The sequence below is a fragment of the Daucus carota genome, chromosome 9 (genome assembly GCF_001625215.2).
Source record: "Daucus carota subsp. sativus chromosome 9, DH1 v3.0, whole genome shotgun sequence".
NCBI classification, from domain to species: domain Eukaryota; kingdom Viridiplantae; phylum Streptophyta; class Magnoliopsida; order Apiales; family Apiaceae; genus Daucus; species Daucus carota.
Window position 1 is genome coordinate 30,278,464 of NC_030389.2, and position 25,311 is coordinate 30,303,774.

Here is a 25,311-nt window from a genome sequence, read left to right on the forward strand (position 1 = left end):
AAAACCAGTGGGGTGCAAACGCAATAAACTCATTAAACTATAACCTGTTTCCAAATATTCTTGGCATAAATACAAATGTTTCGTATGTTAATCATAGAAAATTGAACTCTAAAACAAAAGAACTCAAGCAGATATCTAGATTTTTTGAATTTTCAATGCTTAAGTTCTTATCTCTAATATCGCGCAGAACACCCTAATCACAAAAAATAGAAAAAGAAAGGCAACTCCCAACAAATTCACTAGTGCCGCTACCTTATTTCAATCATTTCCTATGGTTCAATCACGAACAGGGGCTGCAACAAGAGAAAATAATATAATTAGAACACATCTTGCTTTTGATGAAAAAGAACTATAAAGCATTAAAGCTATTAACACAACTCACCATATCGACACTAACAGGCTTGCCATCATCTACAAGGATCTCGGTTAATGTACCAGAATGATCAGCCTGGGTAAAAATTGATAATATTAATTAATGATTCAGTTATCTAGACTCATCTATATATGGAACAACACATCAGATTTTCAGGTATAACTAAACAATCTCTTAAAAGTATTTGAATCTATTATCTATTATTTAACCAGTATATAAAGATTGTTGATAAATATGTGTTGAGACTGCAGATGCACCATGGGGGGGGGGGGGGGGGTTGTTAGGGATAAAATACGAGATTCAATCTTCTAATACAAAGCACACACAAAACAATATATTTCACGCGGAAAACCCACATCCCAACTTGTATTATTAACCGTTATTAATAATACAATCAACCAAACTTGGATACTCAAGCCTACTACTCAAGTATCCGCCCGCAAGCGATACCTAAGTCTACATCTTCAGCACACCTATCAAACACAATATAACTATGTATATATAGCCATCTCAAACTTAGACAAATCAGAATCTAACTCTAACTCTGAAATACCTAACTACAATTGGAATCCAATTCTGAAATCTTCAACTCAAATCAGAATCCAATTCCAACTGGGTTAATACCCAAGAATCCTCTTCTAACTATGTGACCAAAACATATCTTATAATAATTGTCTAAACATACAATTATTATCCTTATATATTTTGGATCACCAAAGTCCATGTTACCTTGTAATGGGCTGATACCTAACAATCCTCCCCTTCAGCCCAATACAATCAACAATCACGAGGAAGACACCGGCGTCCATCCGCCAATGCCTCCCCTCGAACAAGAATCTCCGCTTCTCGTTCTTCCAAACTTTGAGTATCACCAAATTTCACTTTAATGAACTCCCAACCACCGCTCTTTATCAAAACGGTATATCCATCTACAAAATCACGTGCATCAACCACGAGTGCTCTTCCATCCATGAGTCACCCGATCCTTGCTTTCACAATCCTCCGGCCTCTAGAAGAACCATCCAATCTTCTTCCATATTGAGTCCATCATGATTGATCCACGGTGCAAGTCAACCGTCATACCGCACGTAACTTTGCCTCTTCCTGCTAACAAACATTGACCGTACTCTGCATTCTCGATTGAATCCCGAATTTTCCTCCAACCTCATCAATCACGATCCTGACCTCGCTCTAATACCACTTGTTACGAATAAAAATAATACGAGATTCAACTTCTAATGCAAAGCACACACATAACAATATATTTGACGCGGAAAAACCCACGTTCCAACTAGTATCATTAATCAAAACCGTTATTAATAATACAATCAACCAAACTTGGATACTCAAGCCTACTACTCAAGTATCCGCCCGCAAGCGATACCTAAGTCTACATCTTGAGCACACCTATCAAACACAATATAACTATGTATATATAGCCATCTCAAACTTAGACAAATCAGAATCTAACTCTAACTCTGAAATACCTAACTACAATTGGAATCCAATTCTGAAATCTTCAACTCAAATCAGAATCCAATTCCAACTGGGTTAATACCCAAGAATCCTCTTCTAACTTTGTGACCAAAACATATCTTATAATAATTGTCTAAACATACAATTATTATCCTTATATATTTTGGATCACCAGTCCATGTTACCTTGTAATGGGCTGATACCTAACAGGGACGGAGTGAGTGAGTGAGGGAGAGAGAGAGAGAGAGAGGGAGGGTGAGAGAGAGAGAGACAGGGTGGGGGGGGGGGGGAGGGGCAGAGAGAGAGAGAGAGAGAGAGAGAGATAGAGAGAGACGCCAACCAAAAGTGCCAAGTATGCTGTTGTCATGTTAACTTCTGTGTATATTGCTAGACATGAAATTGTTAAATTAAATCTATTATTTAACCAGTATATAAAGATACTAAATTGTCGATAGATATGTGTTGAGACTGCAGATGCATCATGCACTATGAAGCTAAATGAGGGATATATATATATATATATATATATATATATATATATATATATATATATATATATATATATAGGCAATTGCTCAAATAGAAACTACTGAAATAAAAACTAAAATGGAAATCAAGAGGAGCACGATTGGATACCCAAGTGGTGGGTTTATTCTCTGTTGTCCCAGGACACCCGGGTTCGATTCTGGCTCACCCCGAGAATTATTAGAACATATATTAATTTGTAAGGCATGTAAGCCTGCATTGTCAAAAAAAAAATGGAAATCAAGAGAAACTATACCCTCACACCCACTCAATCCATCCCGGGCCTCGCCAAGGCTCCTCACAGGCTCCAGACAGTAAAGAGCCAAACCTTGGCCCCACCATGGTCCCACTAGGCCCCGACCCGGCCCTATTAGGCCCCACTTAGACCCCGTCTAGCCCATCTCGGGGTCAATCCCCGGTCCCAAAACCCGCATCATTCTACTTAATCGCATTGGTTTCTATATAGTTTCTATTCTAGTAGTTTCTATTGAAGTAGGACCCTACTTCTGTGTATATTGCTAGACATAAAATTGTTGAATATATAATAAAAAATATCATGCAAGAAGAAAAATAATTGGAATTGACAGCTCCTTGCACTTTTTCTCAGCTCTTGCCACTATACTAATTATGTTATCCACTTGTCACATATTCAGCATGGAGGCGTTTAAGATAGTCAAGTGACCATTTTGAGGCCAGTCCTCAAGGTGACCACTCATAGGCTTGGTGCCTAAATTTATCATATACTGAAGGTTTGAAAGAGCAACTGAATGAATCCCTAAATTTCTTGATTCTAAATGAGGCTTACTAGAACAAACTAAAACATCAAAACTAGTTTTAAAGATATATTTCTACTAAAATGTTACTAAACCTTGAATTTATCGTAACTGTGAAACATAGACAACTATATATTGTCTAAAAGTTGCATAATGATTTGTAGGGCACTGTTGAATACACAACTTTAGTACAGTTGAATACAAGGAACAAATATAGAAAGATCAATAAAAACTGCAGGAATTATATACAAAACAATTTTGACTGAATGTAAACAAGGTACCTCTATTTCATTCATTAGTTTCATAGCCTCAATGATGCACAAAACCTGTCCCTTTTGTACTTTATCTCCAACCTAGACAAAATGATTCCAGAAAAATGAAAAATATTAGGACACCCATCTTGAGGTGCTTCAAGGAGGTCATTTCAATTAAAGTATATACACATTAAGAATACTCTACTTGATCCAGTAAAAGTAAATTCTTGTTTTCAAAGTAGCGCTAGATGTATAAAGGTTGAGTGGTGTTTTCTTACTTGCAATTACCTATGATCTAAAAGTGTTCTTATATAATTTTTTTTGGCTATGGTGACTTAAAAGAAATGTAACCACTAACTACTCACTCTCACGCTCACATGTCGCTAGTGACACTCAAACCCTCGACCTCTTGTTACCCGCAAGAAGTGAGGTGTCTGAAAGTGGTATTAAAGTAATTAAGCATACATGTGAGATGAACTTGGGGCGTTTGGACCAGAAGCACTAGGTTTATATGAGGTTATTAAAAATTGTTTCATAGTGCTGGTCACTGCTTGTTGTTTATCTAATTACAGTTTTATGCTACAGTACATAGGAAAATTGATTTACTTGTAAAATCCAGGTCATGGCCTCCTTGTAAATTATTGCATAGTGTCTGACTGTGTGATCCTTACACGTAGTTGTCACCCCTCAATTAAATGGGTTTCCCTACCTTCCATAACCTAGAGGGTGATTGATGAAAATCTAGAAAGATAGTGACATTTTAAATGGTGTAATACTGCACGTGTTCAATGACCAAAGTGGCGAGTTTTATAGGGTGGTATTGCAAGTGCCAATTGTTAGTGTAGAATGCACGCGATCTAATGACCAAAGTGACAATTTCTGAAATGCAGCATTGCAAGTAACATTTTTCAGAATGTAGTACTGCAATCAAATTTGGCTTTTGACATATACCATGCAGGTAATCTGTGGGTGCATGAAAGAACCATAATATAAGGGTGTAGAAAAGGATAACATAGTTCATCCAGGCTATTGTACTTTGGACTGTTAGATCTGGAACAGTCTCTTTGTATTCCAGATATAACAGTCAGCAAGTGTTTATAATATGACCATGCAAAGATTTAGAATCCAATGCTCACCGTTTTCATCATTAGATGGATGTCGTTTTAAATTTGCTCCTTTCTGTCCAATAGGCTTCACATTGTTCTTAGTGCTTGGGTAACTAGAGAAATAAAAACTATACTCACATGCATTAAAATATATAATGGTTCTTCTGAAAAGTTTGTAAGGCGACTCTTTAGGTTCTAGCAATATTATTTTTTTGCTACGATAATTGTTTCAGATAAATAAAATAAGAGCATGCATCTTCCATTTAATTTTTCTAACTCTTGGTGGACCTCGATCCAGCGACCTATTTTCTTTCTAATTTCTATTAGACACTTCTTTTATCAAAAAACACTAATGGAATTAGTAGAAAGAAATGTTGCTGATTTAATGGCAGCAACTCCAACAGAGGTTTACTATATAGAGTTATTAGAAGACTCATTGCGATAGGTGGAAATACATTACCTTCACAAATACTGGTTCTCCGGGTGCTGGACTTCTATAGAATGTCCCGGACATGGGGCATTTTAGAGGTGGATGAGATGATTTAGCCGGCTTTAGTGCAGGTGGAGCAGCTGCAGGTGGTGTACCAGAAGACGCTGCTGGACCAGAAGGTGCTGGTGGTGGTGAGGCTGCTTGGAAAGCTGGTGGTTGAGCAGGAGCATGCATCATTACTTGAGCAGGAGCAGGAGCAGGCGGCTGAGGCAAAGCCTCTTTTTTACGGATCGTGAGTTCACAGCCAAGCTGTTTCAGTTGTAGTTCTACAATATCTCTTGAATCAACAAGCCTAGATGAGAAAGAACATGGGTAAATCTGTATGCATCCTAAACCCAACTGATATAAGATATTTCAAAATTAGTTAGCATACTTGACAAGATTTTTAACTTGATCAATAAACTCAGATATCGATTCTTCTGAAGCAGGATTAGGCTCACTTGATGAGATCACATCCTTATCTTCTGTTACGTGTGATTCTGCTTTTGATGAAGAAGTGACTGCAGAATTTGTGGATCCATCGGCAACCTTTAAGGCAACAAATGGCTCCAAAATTGTGTTCATAAAGGAATGTATATTGGAAAGAAGATCCTCGAAAGAAAACCACTCAAAACCCCTTACCTCGTTGAACTGGGCTTTCACCAATGTGGAACGATTCCAACTTGACTGAAACCCCTACAATGCGATTTCAGTTACATTGCTTCTAAACAAAAGTATCACCAGTTCAAATTTGGTTCTGGCAGCTTTATAATGAGAATAATAATGGAACATGTTATTTAGAACATTTATCATTTTCGAAATAATTTACTTGCAATGTCCAGCTACAAGGTAATATAGTCTATTAGTCAATCTTGATTTTAAAACGATGAAATAGTTTGCGTTTGTCAATCTATAAAATGATACTGTCATGTTATGTGTTTTTCAAGTGTACTAATTAAATATGACCCTAATTACTTTAAGTATTAAAGGTAAAAGGCAATGCACAAACAAACATTCTAATTTGTATCTCAAGAGAAAGCACATCTAACCCAGACACTAAAAACCAAATTCTATACGGTAAAAGAATAAATAAATTTACAAGCTTTAACTAGATTCATAGATAAATGTCACAATATTTGACACGACTCGAATCCGAACTCACCTCCCTTATTGACACGATATAGGCAAACCAAAAACGACACGGACACAACTCTGTTGACCCTTATTCAATCTGAAATGAATTATTAAACATATCTTCCTCTGAGCTTACATTTTGATTTACAATTCACAACAATAATTTTGAACACAACATAATCTTAAAAAAGAACACATTTTGAAAAAAGACTTCTTTGGAAGGAGCTGGGAATAGTATAATTTGTATCAGATCAAATCAGCTATAATACTTAAAACCAAAAGGGTATCCTAAAATTCAGATCTTTTCCCCAGAAACCTAATTCAAAACATACATACATTTTACACACACGCACGCACACATATTCATTCACTGAACATATATATATAAATAAATATTGAGGGAGAGAGGGGGAGAGAGACAGAGAGGGAGGGAGGGGGAGAGAGAGAGAGGGAGAGGGAGAGAGAGAGACCTTAGCTTGGAGGCGAATGATGGGGTTAGGAGAAGAGAGACGAAAAGAGAGATTAGAGTGAGAAAGATAGTAATGGGGTCTCAAAACTGGTGAATAACAAGTTGAATTGACATTGCTTTTGGGTGTTGTTGCAAGAGATGATGCCATTTCCCCCCCAAATCTGAAGAAAGTGTGAAAGATATGTATACAAGAAAAATGCAGAAATGGGTAATGAGTATTGAATGTATGTGAATGGTGGGAGAATCCGTCAGAGAGTTTTGGTTATGACGATGATAACAAAGTTCTAGAGAGAGAAACAAGATAATTTAGAGAGAGGGGATAGATGGAGATGATGAAACATTTTAGTGTCTGCAAATTCATGTCATGTTTTTACAGCTCATCGATTTTTACATGTAATAATCTTTTTGCGAAGATACATTCAATTTACAAGTCTCAAGAATAAAAATTATTTTTATTTCTAGATTCTAAATTAAGTATTTCTTCATTTGTTTTTTCATAAAAATATTTCTAATTTTGACTCATTATTTCTTTATGAAATAACAGTTATTTAAAATTTGAATTTATACATCTAATCCGTAAATCTTAAAAAAATTAAAATAAAATATGTTATAAATATTTTAACAATATTATCAGTGTTTAATACTTAAGAAAATAATTTTTCTTCAATTATGACCAGAAGATAATAAACCAAAAACTATAGTTTGATTATTTTTTTTTTCAAATTTTTACTTTCTATAAAAATTGTCCATAATTAACTATAAATAATTTTTATTTTCATTATTATAGTTAATAAGTCAAAATTGATTAGACAAATATTCTAAATTCTAAGAAAATCACTATAAGTCATAAATTACAATTTTAACTCATTCAAACCTAGTATTACATGACATCCATTGAAATTGAAGAAAATAAAATCCAGTTTATCTACAAAATTGAAATAGTTGGCATTGAAGTGACTGTTTTCTCTTAAACATGGTTAGACCTATGGGATGTAATTTCTTTTTACTCAGTTAGTAATTGGGGACGGATTTAGAAAACAAACTATCAAGTTATAGTTTAAAATCTACTAGATTACATATATCAACTATACACGCTGAAATCCATGAAATAAAAAATGAATTGGTTAAGTTATGTTTACATGTAGTGTGTATAAACATAGAGAAAAAATCTAAATAATTGGTGTGCACTTATCTTTTGCCGCTAGTTTCTTCTTCTCTCCCCGTTTTCATCTCCCTAACTTTACCCCAATTGCCATTTTCCCATTTGCCCCGACTCAACCGAGCCAAGATGTTCGATTGATGTTCCGTACACATTTCCGTTAATTATTATTTGACACAATCTTTTTATTTCTGTATTTTTAGCTCAAAACTTGTACGTATGCACATGTTTGTTTGCATGCATTGAAATTGTGTCTGAAATGGATGTGATGAGGAAGAACATGAAGATGGTCTATTTGTTATTGGGAATCGTGATGGTTGTTGAGTTAGGATCGGTGTCCGCTAATGTGTTTAAGGTGCACCACAAGTATGGTGCACGTGCCGAAAGATCTTTACGTTCTTTGAAAGCTCATGATTCTAAGCGACATGGTCGTATGCTTGCTGCCATTGATTTCCCAATAGGTGGGAAAGGCCGTGCTGGTGATTCATCGTTTGTTCCTGACTCTCTCTCTCTCTCTCTCTCTCTCTCTCCCTCTCCCTCTCCCTCTCCCTCGCTCTCTCTCTCCCTCCCCCTCTCTCTCCCTCCCCCTCTCTCTCTCTCTCTCACACACACGCACGCACGTTTTGATCTTCTGTTATGCTCCCTCTCCCTCCCTCCCTCCCTCCCTCCCTCTATCTCTCTCCCTCTCTCTCTCTCTCTCTCTCTCTCTCTCTCTCTCTCTCTCTCCCCCCTCCCCTCTCTCTCACATGCTATTGCATAATACATGTGTTCTGTTCTAGTTGGTAAATGTATGATTTTTATTATTGTAATTGTTGCTGTAGATTTGATCAGATTTGTGTCTGATGTTATACTTCTTAACGTTGATCACATAAATTTATAATTGATAAGAATGTCCTTGATTTTAAATTTGACAAACAATATACAATAGTGATTATTCTAAACTACAAATGTTTAATTAGAGGATCTCACTCTTTTTCTTTTGCTAAAGTTTGTTTCAGCTGAAAATATTGGTGATGTAATATGCCTGCTTAGAAATTCCTTTTTACGGATGAGTATAGTAGTTTTTCTCCCTCAGAATCTAAATACAATTTTGAAATTTTTTTGAGACATCTACCATTGCTCTTACGAAAATCCTGGCAAAATGAACAAGCCAATGGATGAATGAATCAAATCTAGTTTCTAACATGTCTTTTTTAACTTCGAAATGTGCTGTCACACAAGATGAGTTATGTATGCGTACATAAAACACACACCATTAGCAGTAGCTAGGCTAGGTGGTATCGAGTTTGGCCCTGAACTAAATTTTAATGTTTCAATAACCCTTTTTGTGACATCACACAAACCCTCACTTTTCTCTTTTATCAGAGAGCTTGATGAAATAGATAATCAGAGTGTCCAATCATAAATTATACAATGGATGCTTACTAATACATATAATGGTTTTTTTCCCACTTAGGCTCTTTTTCACGAAGATTGGGATTGGAACTCCTAAAAAAGACTATCACCTGCAGGTTGACACAGGAAGTGACCTCCTATGGGTACATTGTGCTGGCTGCAGCAGTTGTCCCAAGGAAACGAAGCTTGATGTATGCTCCTTCATAAACTTTATCTGAAATATCTTCGATTATGTTAAGATACTCAGTAACATTGTTGTATGGGATTTAAGTCGTAGGTATACTCTATAGAATAATATACAATTCCATGCTACTAAACAACAGATAAAGTTGGCCCAGTATGATCCAAAGGGTTCGTCAACTGCAAAATCTGTCAACTGTGATGGAGAATTTTGCACTACTATATTCAATGCCCCAAATAGTGATTGCAAAGAAGATAACCTCTGCACCTTTTCTATTACTTATGGAGACGGAAGTAAAACTGGAGGATATTTTGTCCAAGACTTCATACATTTTAATCAAGCATCTGGTGATCTAAAAACAACATTCATGAATGGGAATATCACATTCGGGTACATTTTTAATCTTCTCCCCTATTTTCAACTATTAGTATTCAGAATTCAGAAAGAAGATAGTCACATAGTTTCACATGAATTATGCTTCTTTCTATATATCTGTTTCTTTCTTCTAATTTGAATATTTTGCATTGTATGCGAATATTAATTTGAAAGTCCTACCTAACGAGTTTTTTTGAGGGGTGATTTATTATGTCCTTAAGAAGAATTTATTAAACAATACTATTGCTGTAATTATATTCTTAAACCGAATGAAGGTGTGGGATGGAAAAGTCTGGAGAGGACTCTGATGAGGCAGTTGATGGAATAATTGGATTTGGGCAAGCAAACACATCTGCAATATCACAACTCGCTGCAGCAAAGAAGGTGAAAAAGGTGTTTTCTCATTGCTTAGACGGAAAAGAAGGAGGTGGTATTTTTTCTATTGGAGAAGTGGTAAAGCCGAAATATTCTTCAACACCTATGCTCCCAGATATGTACGTGATTTACTGTTCTATTCTTTTATGGTGCAACAAAATTTAGTTTCACTAGGTTATTGAAATAAACATCTGAGATCTTTGGTTTCACTTTCCACTTACACATATATAGATTTACCTCACTTCATATTTTGTAGGTTCCATTGTTACATAAAAAAAACTGCCTCAAACATTTTTTTTCTTGTCACCTATTTATGCTTAATAGTGATTTAGTTTTAGTAAGGACACTGATGGAAGTCTTTGATTAAAAATAAATATACTTGTATCAAAATGCACAAGATGCTCTCCAGTGACTAGTACGCATGTGTCGCTAAATCCTAGGATACAGGTGCTCTACATATAAACAAAGGCAGCAAGAGCTAGCAGTCTTACGCTTTAGACTTTCTGATGTTAATCCCAGTATTGAAAGAATTTCTTTAAATGCAAAGCTTTTAACTAATCACCTCAAGGACGGTAAACACACACACACACACATTATCACATCAGAAATGTATCTACCACCATAGATTCTTCAAGAATCATATATCAATGAATAGTTTGAAAGTTCCCTTGTTCAAGTACTTCACCTCAAATAATATAAACATATTTTTACAGTCTTGCTGTGAGTTTCTGTTGCAATGTTTTAAGTATCATGGAATCTGACATCTTCTCATCAAGATGCATCCTCTATCTAGGTCTTTTTTTTAAAGTTCTTTTAGTGATGCTTACGTTCGAAGATTTCATATAGAAAACTGAAAACTAAAAATGAAGCCTTTCTTAAATTTTGCCATGGAACTGTGTTTTAATTATATATTTCTCACTATCTTAGGCCGCATTATAATGTTATTATGACGGGACTGGAGGTGGGTGGCGAAACTATAGATATGCCACCAGATATGTCTGAATCTGGTGAAAATAGTGGTGCAATAATTGATAGTGGTTCAACGCTAGCTTATCTTCCTGATGTGCTTATGAAACCAATGATGAAAAAGGTTTACAATATGTTTTAAGAAAATTCCTTTTAGTTATTTTCAAGATTTTTAGCTGCTTTTAATTTCTCCTTCATATTAATTTTGCTTCTTCATGAACTAGATTTTGGCTCAGCAACCTGATTTGAAGCTTAAGACACTAGAGGATCAGTTCACTTGCTTTCCATATGATGATGAGTAAGACTTCTCAACAAAATCTGTATTTTATATCACATGCGACCTGTAAGAGGGCAATGAAATACGGAATAACAGTCATACGTCCAATTTTATGTGGAGTTATTTTATAGAACTTTTTTATACAATGTAATCTACTTTTAGCTTATCTTGAGTTTAGCAGAGGTGGATATTGGATAGGTTGTGGAGATGTGATTTAGGCCATGATCTCCTAAGATCTCTTTCTCTGCTTTTACACATATATTGCATTTGTATCATAAAATATAAGTTACATATGATGATATAAATTCTCCTGTTTTAGAGGCGTAAACACCTTTTGTGTCTAGCATCCCTCTCTGATTATGGTTGGATATCAGAAAATAAAGGGGGATGTATACATTGTCTGTGTTTGAATTTTAACTATCTTGCAATCCCCTGTATTTCTGATAATCTAGAATGTACATCATCAGAACTCTGGAAAGATGGTGTTTTCAGGATAGTTACAGAAGCAGAACCAATATGTTTCTTGTTATATAATTATATAATGTTATTCCAACACCAATGTTATGGATGAAGAACTATCTTCCATCTCTTCATTCAGTACACTCAAATGTTTTACTTCTGGTTGTCACTTTAACGACTTTGCTTTCTCCCTTTTATGGGCTGTTGCAGTGTTGATAAAGCATTTCCAGTAGTGACCTTTCATTTTAAAGGTTCAGTATCTTTGCGAGTTCAACCCCATGATTACCTTTTTCCGGTGGATGTGAGTATTTTCCGCACATGGGCATTACAGATTCTCAATTTAGATGACAGTATCCTCATGTTCTTAAAAATGTCTAACATTGTCCTGTTTATGCCAAATATTTAAGTTCTGTCTTTTTTATATGACAAATATTTATGAAATATGAGTATTGTTTTTGCAGGATGACCAGTGTTTTGGTTGGCAGAGCAGTAATATTCAGTCAGATGATGGCAAGCAATTCACACTCTTGGGAGGTAAACTTATACTAACTTGTTTCATAGCGGTTTAGATCTTTCATATCTTCAAATCTAGCATATGTTTATAGGTGATCAGAGTGTGCCGCGTGTTAATGCAATTGAGTAATATAAGAAGTACCCTCAGTTTTTTTAACTGGCTTTAATTAGTGCACACTGCACAAGTGACTGGAACTGTTTTTAAAAGGAGTTTGATCTGAACTTATGTAGAACATCAGTGTCACATTATGAACCAGTTAATTTTATGGGCATCTTAGTTCTGAATTTCTGTTCAACACAATTTTTAACAATTTACCTCAAAGCCAGTAATCACCCTACGTCATATAAATATAACTGGTTGAATTTTGTGGCTAATAAATGAGGCAAGAAATATGATGAAAATTTTCAGATGATAGAGGCCAAAAGATTGGATAATATTCATTACATAAAAGGTGATTTTTATGACTACGGGCATGGAGAGATTTCAGAATAAAAAAGAGTCAACTTCATCCTTCACCTATTCAACATCTATTACAAAATCTCATGGTAGTATCACTTCTTGCTTGATTGCAGATCTTGCTCTATCAAATAAGCTTGTTGTATACAACCTTGAAGATCAGACCATTGGATGGACCGAGTACAATTGTAAGTACATTATAATGCATTCCATTTCTCTTGATTTTTTCTTTAGTTGGTTTAAGATTTAATGTGAACATCTATCAGTGCTTAAATATAGTACCCTAGCTTGTATAGATAGCAAAGGTACTACCTTCTTAAATAACTAATTAAATTTTAAGAATACACTTATCGTTTTAAAATTTTAGATAACTAGTTTTGTTGGAAAATATGGGTTTAGCAACATTGTCATGCTCTGAATTGAGTAGACCTTGCATGCGTGTTCACAACAAGTTATGCTTGGAGTGTGTTCTTGTTCGTGAGAGCTTTTCAACCTATATTGAAATAATCAAAGTAACCAAGACACCAAGACGACTAGAAAATGAATGAGTTATGATAATTCAAAGATGGCCTCTTAGTAGTAGAAAACTAGAAATGGAAATGAAAGTCCCACCACTTTATTTGGAAAAAGAAGCCTTCATTGGTTCTTATAAGAAGACCCTTATGTAGTGTCCAAATGTGTATATTATACATGAGAGACAGCAATCCAAGAATTAGAGTTCTCGATGGCTATCATGAATGTATAATTTGTGTCACTGTTTGTTAGATATTATATTAGAGAGAATTATGCAAGTAAAAACTTTCAGAAGGAAGATAAGTCTAAAGGCTGAAGAATGATTTTATTCTATGAGCAAAGTATTGCTTAAATAGGCAGAGGACTGAACTACACTTCAGAAATTGAAGCAACTAATCAAACGTGGTTACATCGATAACATGTCTCCTAGAATATTCCTACTAACATCTACGGACCTTGTCAAACACTAGAAATACTAAAAACCAGGGCAAACCAACAGAACATATACTGTAGTTTGAATTCTATTTCATTAAAAAAACCAATTCCACGTGTGCGGCACATCAGCTTTAGACAGCTGAGGCAAAAAATTTGCACTTCTCCTTGCTTCAGTACCTCCAAACTTAGAATCCCTTCCTGACTACCCCATTTCTCGTTCCCTTTTCCTAATCTACCCAACTCCATTCAATTTATTCCAAAGTACCCACCTTTTGCGTCTTCCACAATAGTTAAATAATAAAATAGACCCCACTCATAAGTTGTGCAGACAAAAAGTGATAAAAATGATATAAATATATTAAAAATGAAATATTTTAATTTAATTATTATTATAATTTATAAATATTATAATTAATTAAGTAAAAGTAGAATCAATTTAATAGAAATAAAAAACTTAGGTGACCTATATGTAAAATGTACGTGTGCATGTTTTTCTGATTCATCATTTTTGTATGCACAACTTAAGGGTGTGGTCCATTTTATCATTTAAATATTTTGGAAGATGCAAAAGGTGGGTACTTTAGGAAAAATTGAATGGAGTTGGGTAGATTGGGAAAAAGGAACAAGAAATGGGGTAGTCGGGGAAGGGATTCCACTTTCTGGCCACGTTAATAAGTCAACAACAGAATCCCTTCCCTGACTATCCCATTTCCCGTTCCCTTTTCCCAATCTACCCAACTCCATTGAATTTATCCAAAAATACCCGCCTCCTTTTTGTTCTTTTATGCTGTTGGCCAATGTAAATATTTTTACAACATATATTATTTATTTAAAATATCTGATTTGAGAAGGGGGGGGGGGGGGGGGGGACTATTAGTTAAGGAGAGAAGAGGAAATGGAATCCTCTGAGTAGTATATATGATAATAACAGTCAAATGTTATATATTTTGGCATTAATTAGTGAGCAAAATATATAATTAGTGAAGACCAGGAGTCTTAGGATTATTATAATATCTCTAATTCTAGACTATGCTTGGAACTCCTAAATATAATCAGTAATTTCATGACATGACATGTATCTTTGTGGTGATATTAGGCTCATCAAGCATCAAAGTGAAAGATGATCATTCTGGAAAGGAGTATGCTGTAGCTTCCCATGATATTTCTACCGCTTCAATAAACAGTCTAAATCTGGCAAAGAATTTGGGATTGTTGTTGATGAGTTTTATCGTATGCACTTTGATGATGTGATGATGGTGTTTTCGAATTAAGCAGAGTTGCACCTTGATGGGATTGTTGGAGCAAATTTGTTACATGTGGAAGCACCCATAAGGAATGGTGAATGAAAGATTTTGATTTCATTTCTTAGTTAATCAACTTAAGTATGGAAAATGTAAAAATTGTTTTCAGTTTTTGGTTGTAATATAAGTAAATATTTACAATTATTGTTGTTAAATATTGATAACACACACGTACAATATGCCTATAAATATGTTATCATTAGTATTTTCTTTTAACTATAATGCATGCATAGAGTTTAACTATAGTGCATGCATAGAGTTGGTAGTTTCCATCATACATCTCAACTCTCAAGTAAGATTTTAACTTTTGGGTGGTAATATTGTCAAATAATCAAAATTACTAATAATATCTCTAACTCATTTTACAAGTGCTTTGACTTTTATCACCTATTTTCATACACAAATCATGAATCTGATAGTAAAAATTGATATTTTTTGTAAAAAAATATTATATGAATAAAAGTTTAAGATGCTTACATTTATTTAGTAAAATATATTTTAAAAATATTATTTTGTATTATTGAGTTGAGACTCGTGGATACATATGAAAAAATATTATTTTATATTATTGAGTTGAGACTCGTGGATATATGTGTGTGTGAAGTCAAACAACTTATAAAATGGTAGGGGCGATCGCGGCGTGGGCGGTACGGTTTTTCTCTAAAAGTGCAAATCAAACCGCATGTGCGTTTGATTGAAAATCCAAACGGTAACCGCACTCGCACCGCGCTAGTATAAAAAACCGCATAAACCATACCACAGAAATGCGGTGCGATGCGGTTTGTGCAGTTTTTACATATACAGGTGCTCACTTAAGAGTGTTCTTTTTCAATTTAAACGGCTCACTGCAATAAATGTGTACATGCTGAGCACGATTGGATAGCACAGCGGTGGGCTTATCCTCTATTGTCCCGGGACACCGGGTTCGACTCTGGCTCACCCCGAGAATTATTAGAACAGATACTAATTTGTAAGGCATTTTAGCCTGCATTGTCAAAAGAAAAAAAAAAATGTGTACATGCTAGAGTTACATGCCCAACAAATATATTTCTTTCGTATTTTGATTTGTAATCATGAATCTTGTTAATCATACGCATTGGTGATTTTCAGTAATGATATAATATTGGATTAGTGGCTAACATTTTTATAAAGTGATATGCATAATTTTTCATGTATATTTATATTCATCTTTATCACCATCTGCATGTTTGCTCGTGTATTGTTTTGTATTAGTATGCATTTTAGCATCTCATGTCATTTGTTCTTGATTATTCAGGTTGTTAAAATGGTTTAAAATTCTTTTGTGTGCATAATTGAACATTATTTAATTTGGTAAATAACAAACTAATTTTCATGTTAATTTAGGCAAGGAGCACGCTAAGTTTCATGTCCGTGCCTTGAACGTCCTTTGTGATCGGCACTTTTACTAGAAAAAGATGTAATTCATATGTTCCAATGCTAATTTTACAAATTGATCAATAGATGTATCCAAGTAACAAATGAAGGAGAGTCAAAATAATCCAGTAATGATGGACATCAAATAGAAGCGCATCTAAAGAAAGGACCGATTCAATTTAATAAAATAGATGAATTATTAGATATTAAAATAATCATACCTTAGATCCTCCTGCGATTATATAAACTTTATATCCACAAGACCACAACCAAGTCATCAAACTCAAACATAATAAATTAGTTAAATTAGATCAATATTATATAATCGATAATAGGATTTAAAATAAGACTACAAAGGGGTTTAGCTGACCCCATTACATACCAACCATTAACATAGCTACGCCCCATCCAAGCACCCAAGAGACGAACCAAAAAAAAGAAAAAGCAGAAGCTAATCATAACTCATAAGGAGAGTGAAAATGACATCAACTCTATCCATAACAGTCTCCAGACGTTAAATAATGCTAAGCTTAAAAAACTTGGTAGTATCTTAAGGAACTAATCATCGACAAAATTGAGAAGAATTGAGTATTAGAGTGGGGTAATTCCTCGACAAGGACACATTGCAAGTTCCTTTCATGTTCATGATATCTACGTAAGAAACACTTGTCTATCTATTAATATTAGGGAGGGGAGGTGTGAAAGAGTCATAAAAGGGAGGTGGGCATATTGAAGAGTGAATCAAGCAACTGGAAACTGAAAGAGACTGCACTAACACAATAATTATTAACAGATCTTCCACAATTTTCTGCCATGCTGTAAAAGAAACACATAAGAAACCAAAGTTGGATTTTACAAAATTCTGGTACTACCCACCTGGAGAGAGAACGGACAATTCCCGGACACTCTAATATAGCCGGGCCCACCTCTCTGGTTTATAAAAAAACATCTGTGGTGTCGAAAAATATTTTTTTTGTAAATGGAAACATAAAAAGAGACTGAACTGTGAATATGTAGGGCAAATAAAATTTACGAATAACTCTGAAATAAATTGAACCTTCTCTGTTTTAATCATTTGAGGGTCTTTGCTGCTCCAGCAGCTGCCTTGTCTACTTCCCCAGGCACAAACCTTGGTAATGTCAGTAATGTATTTACCCGAGAAACCCCTTCAAGGGCAGACCAGTCTTTTCCTGGGTCAGAATATAGCAAAGCATCATCCTCATCGGCTTCAACCTCTTCATCTTTACATTCATCGCCAAGTTTCTCCCTGTCATTCCTCACAGTCCCAGAACGGTTAATTCCCAATGGTTCAGATGACCCTTTAATATTATCATCTAAAACCTGTTGTCCCATGGACACTATCTTCTCCTCTGATTTAACAGCAGAAGCAGAAGATAAGTCATTGGAATTCAAGAAGAGGCAAACCACTGCACAGTCATCAACTTTCGATGTAGGGTATTTACACTTCCATGCTCGGACTGCTGCCTCGACTAATGCTCTAGCAGCGTAAGACCGTGCTGGAGCTGCAGCCACAATGTCTACAACCTCCTTGTTTGAGAGAACATCCCAAATCTGTATTGTATATATAAAAAAAATGTTAAAATGGAAGATTTAAGAAAAACGCATTATGAAATATTGTCCTAGGCAAAGATTACATACCCCATCTGATGCCAGGACTACAAACTCATCCTTTTCTGTGAGGTGTCGATGAGATACTTCAGGCACGGATATTAAGCCAAAATCTTTAAGACAGAAATCTCCAAAGGCACGGGCCATGGCAAGGCCAGGAGAGTCATTGTTCGGCAACCAAACTCTGGCAACCTCAGGTTCATCCCGAAGGGCAAACACTCGCCCCTTACAGTTACGAATCCTCTCTGCTTCAGCTGAAATTTGGACATATATGTACTAGATCAGACAATGAAAAGCTATAAAATAATATGCTATTCAATTTCCATAAATTATTAATGATGTTCAAGTAAGCTTAAAAAATAGTGGCTACTGGTTAACGAATTTGAAGTTTTAATTGATGACTAGAAACTTCAGATGAGTCCATGTCCTTATAATCTGATACCCGCCTTTTTTTTTTCTTTTTCTCAGGGGGGGGGGGGGATTAATACAGATGGACAAAAAATCTTAGCTGTCTTTTCCTACTATCACCTAGATATAATACCTACTGAACTGATATCATCCTATAAACTGATCATGTGGACCTGCATGTGCATGCACTAACTGCCAAAATTGCCAGGCTTGCATAATGTTGTCAACTAGAGTCTACAATTTCTCAATCACATTTGTACTCGAGTTTTTTAATAATGAAATAAACATAGAACATAACAAAGGGTACAGGGTCCAAACTCCAAAGGCATATACAAGATTAAGTTGAAACAAGCTCCCAGGAAGAATATGACTAAACCAACAAGAATCAAGCCTCTGACAGAATACAGAAATAAAACATCACTTATATATCACGTATAAACAATAACATGGCAAGCCTATACGAACTAGTTTCCAGTGCTGCAGTATATACAAGTCAATGGAACCACATTTCCATTTACACAATGCCAACTTCAAAATATTTCAAGATCTGTGATCTAAATGAGCTCTGTGGGAAGTTGGGGAGAAGCAGACACAGTGAAATGGTCGAATTACCTGGAAGATTTGGTTTCAAATCAACAGTCAGCTGTAACGCAGTAAGATGACCATCTTGATCTCTCGTACCCATTACAGCTCTGGAGTCCCCAACATTACTAATCACAAGATCTTGACCCTAAAAACGTTAAGCAAAATCATGTTGAGGATCATATTGAAATAATTAAAAGGAACCAATTTTAACTAAAATTAGGCGAGGACCTGCTTAATCAAGGTTACAGCTGTTGTTCCGCTACAGAAGCAATCAATGGTAGTATACATCTTAAGTTCCCTATCCATGACTTTGTAAGCTTTGAGAAAGGAATCCTTCAGGATCTGAAACATATTTTCATGATTTTCAGTTCCTTCAACATCGAGGCATGCCCTTGATTCCTCATTAGAAGCTAAAAAGGAGGTGCTTTCCGAGTTCATGCTACCTGTGCCATTAATATTGATCTCTTTAAGAGCTTCATCTCCCTTTATATTTACTTCCCAGTTTGCACTAAGCTTTAATGGGAGAGAATCTCTAACTCGTTTAGCAACCATGTGACCATAGGGTCCATGCCCATCAAAAACACCACAAAAGATCGTGTCTGCCCTCGAAGCGAAGTTCTGAAATCATAATCACTTCAAATAAGTAACATATAATACAATGAGACAGGCTTCAAAAACTATGTATTATAATGGAGATATTTCCACCAAAAAAAGAGAGAGAGAAAAAAATTCTTTCAGAAAAAAGGCAGACAAACTAGTATTTCATATGACATATTAGATGCTTGACATGATTACCACTAGGAACTCTGTGTTAAGATTTAATTTCAACAATTTAGACTCAAGTCTTCCATATTAATACTAAAGTTCAGAACCAAATATGAACAGGCCATAATAGCTTGTCTCATTCATGCAAAACTGGCCTTGTGTGACACACACCAATATAGTTCCATTTTAAGTTTTGTAGAAACAAATACGGATTAAAGCTAAAATATCCCATTTGCAATATAATCGTTCAATCTCTAATCATATAGCAAAACATACTGAACGTCATAGGTGTATAATTAATTAACTTTAAAACATGTCCAAAGTCAGACATTTCATAATTACGTATACATGTACCTATCTATGCAGATAATAACCATGAAATTCAATAAAAGTTATACATATAATTTACAAAACATATAGAGCTCTCATAACTAACTTTTTTTAATAAAAGGTCAAGCAGCTAACCTCCCAAACAATCATGGCATCTTGATTGGTTCCTTTCTTGCCCTGCTGGGTAAACATCGAAGCAACATCACTAGAGCCATTCAAAAACATCCGCCCTGGAATCCGATAAAGCTGTTCCTCCCTCTTGGATTCAAAGGAAGAATTCCGAGACCCGAGTTTTTTCCTTGAATTCTTCCTCTTCCTAGACCCAGGGGAATTAGGGACAGGGCTCCTGCTTTCCGTAGATAAGCAGGACCCCATCCTTAGGGCCCTGATAATATTCAATATGCAATCCAGACCAGCTACACACTCCCACCCCCTAATTTCAGTTGAAGAATCCAGACCAGCTATTAATCTTATCACCCTTTTTTCCGCAATTGCAAATCCACAAACTTTAACCCTCAGTCTCAAGTCCCTAAAGTGTCAAACCAAAGACAAGAATATGTACTTTCTTAGTAAAAAAATCCAATTATAACAACTTTGAGGTGGAAATCTTCACTTTTCTATAGATAAACAATGAGTTCAAACTATAGATAACTCAATAAAGATCATATATAGCCTAGAATGATAGGAAAACAGATCTGCAAGTATAAAACTAATAACAAATCAATAGCTTTATCCACAAAATCACTTGCAATTATCAAGTAATAAAACCTAGAAATAATTTAATCTTTTCTCACCTCTTTCCAATATTTTGTCACAACAGAGAACTCCTGATTGTAAAGATCAAATCTTTAGAACCCCATCACCAACCTTCAAATAAAAATCCGAACTTTTATTGAAAAAACTCAACAAAATTTCACTACTACAGCATCAAACAGCCAAACAAATTGCAACCCAGATCAAATAAAAGATCAGACTCCAAAACCCACCAAGAAAAACCAATGAAAAAATCAAAAACAGCAGAAACTGAAGCTAAAAACTGAAAATAAAAAGAAAAGGGGTGTGAAAAATTCAACCAAAAAATGGAAAGAATGAAGAGACAGAGAGAGAATAGCTCAATGAGATCCCAAAAAACCCGGTATTTATTACACACACTATTGAATAGAGAGAATCACAAGTATAATGTTTGTGTAAGCTTTTTTAGAGAGAGAGAGATAAATGGAAAGTGTGGGAGCATGTCCATCACAATCAAAATCTGAGATCTTTATGAATTTAAATGGGCTCCCTTACGTTTATAACCAGTTTGAACGTAAAGTTTTCAAAACTAACCAGCCTACGTTCAACTTTTCAAAACTAACCAGCCTAATTCAACGAAACTCGGGCGACCCTTGAAGGGAGATTTTGGAGGGCACGGGTCGCCCCTGCCAAGGGCGACCCCTGTTGATTTTTGTTGAGGGCATGGGTCGCCCCTGCCAAGGGCGACCCCTGTTGGTGGGATTCGCCCGCACACGGTCGCCCGCAGCAGGGGCGACCCACACTTAATTTAATTCGCAAATATTTTTTTTATTTACCTAATATTTTTTATTTACCTAATATTTAAAGTTTATTAATTATTTACCTAATATTTAAAGTTGTATTTAAGTAATATTGAAATGTGATGCAGAGAAATATTTTTTGAAGGATGTGCAAATAATTTTGATTGTATGGTCACATCCAAGCATTGATTTAACACTGGACAAAGCTGCAAACTTCATTCAAATAATTCAAGAATTCAATCAGCATGCCTGTTATTACTGCTCAAATATTCACTTTTTTGCTGAGAGGACAATTTTCTGCAAATCCATTAAGTGAAGAAAGCAATCTGCATCAACTATTGAAGCCTGCTTTCACTGCTGAAAGATGACTTTTTTGGTGAGAGGACGATTCTGCAAATCCATTAATTGGAAAAATCAAATGCATCAACTATTCATGCCTGTTTTTACTGCTGAAAGAATAACTTTTTTGGTGAGAGGACGATTCTGCAAATCAATTAAGTGGAGAAAGCAAATGCATCCACTATTGAAGCACAGTATTTTCTTTTGAATTGTGTCCTTATAAGCTGCATTTTGTGTTCTTCATTATGCACCAAAACCAAAACCATCAGAAAAACAAACACTTCAAACTATCCCTCACATTGTCAATCTACCTTGTGAGAAAATCCTAGCACAACACGAAAATCATAAAAAAAAACACACTTCAAAATCAAAGATGGACGGATACGTAAACGTTAATTTCTTTTGGGGAGGTGAAATCATCAAACAAGATAACGATATTCTCTACTCCCTAGATCCGAAAGAAATGATGTTTGTGAAATTGGGCACCTCGTATGAAGAATTACGAGATATTGTCTTCCAGTTGATGCATATTAGTAGGCATCATTGGGATGTCAAGCTTACTGTCAAGTATCCAAGAATCGGGGTTGCTAACCTCGTTACTGGGTTTTTTGTTAAGTCTATTAAATCAGACGACGATGTTAGTAGAATGTTAAGTATACCCACGAGATTTCACTTGGGGGGAGACGTAGCATTGTTTATTGAGGCTGAGAGTATTGCTCAGCCGAGCCAACAGTACGGAGGGCCATTTACACAACAATCCGGACAAATCGCTACAGGAGGAGAGTATGCAAATTATGGTGGAAACTACGGCGGGAGTTTTGGAGGGGATTATGGGGGGAACTATGGCCAAAGCGACTACGGAAGCATGCAAGGGTGGTCAAGTAGCTTCTTCGAGGGTGGCTACACCTACGGGGGTGGTGGCGGCTCTAGTAATACAGGTCGTTTTGTTGTTGAAGAGGTTGTAGACGAGGACGATTTGAGTGGAAGACAGCCATCACCACCTCGTGAAATGCCGAACAAAGGTGCAGTTGTGACTCTTGCACTTGAGTACGAAGACGAAGATGAAGAGTATGGCTCGGAAAGAGCCATAAGCAGCAGTGACGATTCGGATTGGAACTTGTCACAGGAGGAGGCTGCTGAATCAGAAGATTTTTCGGAGGCTGATTCAGACGAAGCCCTAGAAGGCAACACGAGTATGCAAACACAGGCAGTGACTATGCATGAGCCTAGAGCTCCCTGGTTTACAAGCCAAGATTACGAGCCTGTCGTAGTTTCAAATAGGGACCCACTTGTGTCACTTGCTTTTGATCCGGCCGCTGATGATTTAAACGAGGGAGCTCTATTTGCTAGCAAAGATATACTTATTTCTGCTGTCAAAGAGGCACATATAAAAACAGATCGGAACTTCTTCGTGGAGAAAAGCAGCACGTCCGTCTACAAAGTAAAGTGTGTGGTTCGAGACTGCAACTGGAAGCTAAGGGCGGCGAAGAAGAAGACCCACGGGCTTTTTCAAATAACAAATTGTCCAGAGCAGCACACATGCCTCCTAGATAGGCCGACGCAGGACCACCGAAAGATTTCTGCAAAAATGATTGGATGTTTGGTTGCTCCCTACGTAAGTCGTACAACCCCTTATATGATTATAAGCCTAACTATTTTAATTTTGTATTTGCATGTTAATTTTAGTGCTTTTTTCTTTGTACAGGTGGCCCAAACCCCTCAGTTGAAGGTGAGCAACGTCATAACAATGGTTAATGATGAATACCACCATTTGATAAGTTACATGAAAGCATGGAGGGGGAAGATGGCCGGCATGGAGAGCACTTATGGTAACTGGCGAACAACCTATAACGAGCTCCCTCGGTTCCTTAACGTCATGGCCAGTACAAATCCAGGAAGCGTGGTCGTGGTTAATGTGGTTCCACATCACACCGATAGGGGTACATCAACATTCGTTCGGGCATTTTGGTGCTTGAAAGCAATGATTGATGGTTGGCAGTATGCACGGCCAGTTATTTCCATTGATGGTACTTTCCTTAAGGGAAAGTATAATGGGAAATTGCTGGTAGCGGTGGGAGTAGACTCTAACAACCATCAATATCCCATCTGCTTTGCCTTGGTAGTTGAAAACTGAGTTCAATGTATGTGTAGAAGGCAGACTAGAGGACCTATTTATAAGCCAGCTCGGCAATGAATTATTGTTAGGCAAAAATTCAAATCCAACTGTATTTTGAAGTATGTTTTCATTTATTGCATGCTTTGATTGAGATTAAATGCATGCTTTCTATTGGCATGCGTGTTATGATGGAAGACATGGTTCACATGTGTATAGTAATAAGCCTGACAGATTTCACATTATGTGTGTTGTACTGTATCTTTTAAAGTTTGAAATGACAACTCCCCGCTGCAGTGATGTTATCTTTGCAGTCTTATTTTGGAGTGTTGTCTCTATTTTGTTTAGAGTGCTGAGAAGACAACTCATATTTACAGTTTCGAAATGACAAAGTAAATTCTATACAACAATATTTACTGCTAAAATGAGTAGATCATGAAGGACGATAGATACATGTACAACAATTAAATCCGTGACATTAACTTGAAAATATGTCATTACAAGTGCTTGAAACCAAATTGCGACAGATTTAACAACATAACATTTAAATCACGAGAAAAGCCACAAACAATGCGATCAGTAAACAAAGTAATCCTACTACGGAAGTCATTGCCTTATGCATCTTCCTGCTTCTCTCCAGCATAATTGCATTCTCGAGTTCTTGCACCCTTGTCTCATAAGCGTGAAGAGTATCCTGTAGATGTAGACGCTCATTATTCAATCGAGTAATTATAACATCGTCCTCCAAAGTCTCATCATCAATCCATTTGAAATAATAACAGCTATTTGCCTGCAATAAAATATGTGACAGTTTTAAGCACAAACAATGTACACATATGATGTAAATTCCAAAACTTGACTTACAGTTCGAGAACCGCAGCAGTAAAATCTCTGAGCCATCATATCATCATTCCAACAAGTTCGAATTTCAGCCCTCAAACCACAATTACAGAGGTGGTTGGTTGATGCAACGAGAGAGCTTGAAGACAATGATATCATCGAAATAATAACAAAACAAAACAAACAAAAATTTTCAACCTGCACTCATTCTACTCTACAAAGTTTCTCACTTTATAGAATACCTTCACATGATCAACAGTAAAGATTGGACCCACTTTTTCATACTGCCACTCTATAGATTAGAATACACACTGCCAAATCATAGCATGCAATTAAATTTAAAATTTATATGTTTATCATGTTATTTTAAATCATTTTATTATGTATATA

At 35.9% G+C, this 25,311-nt stretch overlaps 4 protein-coding genes across 5 annotated transcripts; 2 read left to right on the forward strand and 2 right to left on the reverse strand.

Annotated features, from left to right (window-relative positions):
- Window positions 1-8: 8 nt before the first annotated feature.
- Window positions 9-6,947, reverse strand: LOC108200197 (biotin carboxyl carrier protein of acetyl-CoA carboxylase 1, chloroplastic). Of its 2 annotated transcripts, none has more exons than XM_017368258.1 (7): window positions 6,581-6,947; window positions 5,619-5,672; window positions 5,371-5,525; window positions 4,968-5,289; window positions 3,429-3,500; window positions 383-448; window positions 9-293 (listed from the first exon to the last, which is right to left on the reverse strand). In XM_017368258.1, the coding sequence occupies exons 1-7, from the start codon at window positions 6,725-6,727 to the stop codon at window positions 270-272; spliced, it is 840 nt and encodes a 279-aa protein (XP_017223747.1). In that variant the 5' UTR covers window positions 6,728-6,947; the 3' UTR covers window positions 9-269. The 2 variants fall into 2 exon arrangements, with proteins under 2 accessions (XP_017223747.1, XP_063940754.1); XM_064084684.1 differs by having other exon boundaries at window positions 14-293; window positions 5,619-5,663; window positions 6,581-6,873.
- Window positions 6,948-7,845: 898 nt separating this feature from the next.
- On the forward strand, window positions 7,846-15,199 carry LOC108201380 (aspartic proteinase 36). The gene is made up of 10 exons (XM_017369671.2): window positions 7,846-8,227; window positions 9,195-9,324; window positions 9,457-9,704; window positions 9,965-10,183; window positions 10,992-11,154; window positions 11,255-11,328; window positions 11,977-12,067; window positions 12,228-12,300; window positions 12,853-12,924; window positions 14,781-15,199. Exons 1-10 carry the CDS (start codon window positions 7,998-8,000, stop codon window positions 14,933-14,935), a joined length of 1,455 nt encoding a protein of 484 aa, XP_017225160.1. The 5' UTR covers window positions 7,846-7,997; the 3' UTR covers window positions 14,936-15,199.
- A 1,945-nt stretch (window positions 15,200-17,144) lies between these two features.
- LOC108203024 (probable protein phosphatase 2C 33) lies at window positions 17,145-21,340 on the reverse strand. Its single transcript, XM_017371709.2, has 6 exons — window positions 20,892-21,340; window positions 20,233-20,626; window positions 19,231-19,620; window positions 19,030-19,147; window positions 18,040-18,263; window positions 17,145-17,952 (listed from the first exon to the last, which is right to left on the reverse strand). The coding sequence occupies exons 2-6, from the start codon at window positions 20,470-20,472 to the stop codon at window positions 17,452-17,454; spliced, it is 1,473 nt and encodes a 490-aa protein (XP_017227198.1). The 5' UTR covers window positions 20,473-20,626; window positions 20,892-21,340; the 3' UTR covers window positions 17,145-17,451.
- A 1,001-nt stretch (window positions 21,341-22,341) lies between these two features.
- Window positions 22,342-24,102, forward strand: LOC135149605 (uncharacterized). The gene is made up of 2 exons (XM_064085352.1): window positions 22,342-23,583; window positions 23,674-24,102. Exons 1-2 carry the CDS (start codon window positions 22,342-22,344, stop codon window positions 24,100-24,102), a joined length of 1,671 nt encoding a protein of 556 aa, XP_063941422.1.
- Window positions 24,103-25,311: the final 1,209 nt, after the last annotated feature.

Coding starts and splice junctions, on each gene's coding strand:
- LOC108201380 (XM_017369671.2), top strand. CDS start 7,998: ATGGATGTGATGAGGAAGAACATGAAGATGGTCTATTTGTTATTGGGA. Junction 8,228..9,194: donor GGCCGTGCTGGTGATTCATC/GTTTGTTCCTGA, acceptor TTTCCCACTTAG/GCTCTTTTTCACGAAGATTG. Junction 12,301..12,852: donor GCAATTCACACTCTTGGGAG/GTAAACTTATAC, acceptor GCTTGATTGCAG/ATCTTGCTCTATCAAATAAG.
- LOC108203024 (XM_017371709.2), bottom strand. CDS start 20,472: ATGGGGTCCTGCTTATCTACGGAAAGCAGGAGCCCTGTCCCTAATTCC. Junction 19,621..20,232: donor ATGCCATGATTGTTTGGGAG/GTTAGCTGCTTG, acceptor TTATGATTTCAG/AACTTCGCTTCGAGGGCAGA. Junction 17,953..18,039: donor TAGTCCTGGCATCAGATGGG/GTATGTAATCTT, acceptor TATACAATACAG/ATTTGGGATGTTCTCTCAAA.
- LOC135149605 (XM_064085352.1), top strand. CDS start 22,342: ATGGACGGATACGTAAACGTTAATTTCTTTTGGGGAGGTGAAATCATC. Junction 23,584..23,673: donor GATGTTTGGTTGCTCCCTAC/GTAAGTCGTACA, acceptor TTCTTTGTACAG/GTGGCCCAAACCCCTCAGTT.
- LOC108200197 (XM_017368258.1), bottom strand. CDS start 6,727: ATGGCATCATCTCTTGCAACAACACCCAAAAGCAATGTCAATTCAACT. Junction 5,673..6,580: donor TCATTCGCCTCCAAGCTAAG/GTCTCTCTCTCT, acceptor ATCGCATTGTAG/GGGTTTCAGTCAAGTTGGAA. Junction 3,501..4,967: donor GAGAACCAGTATTTGTGAAG/GTAATGTATTTC, acceptor CATTTTGTCTAG/GTTGGAGATAAAGTACAAAA.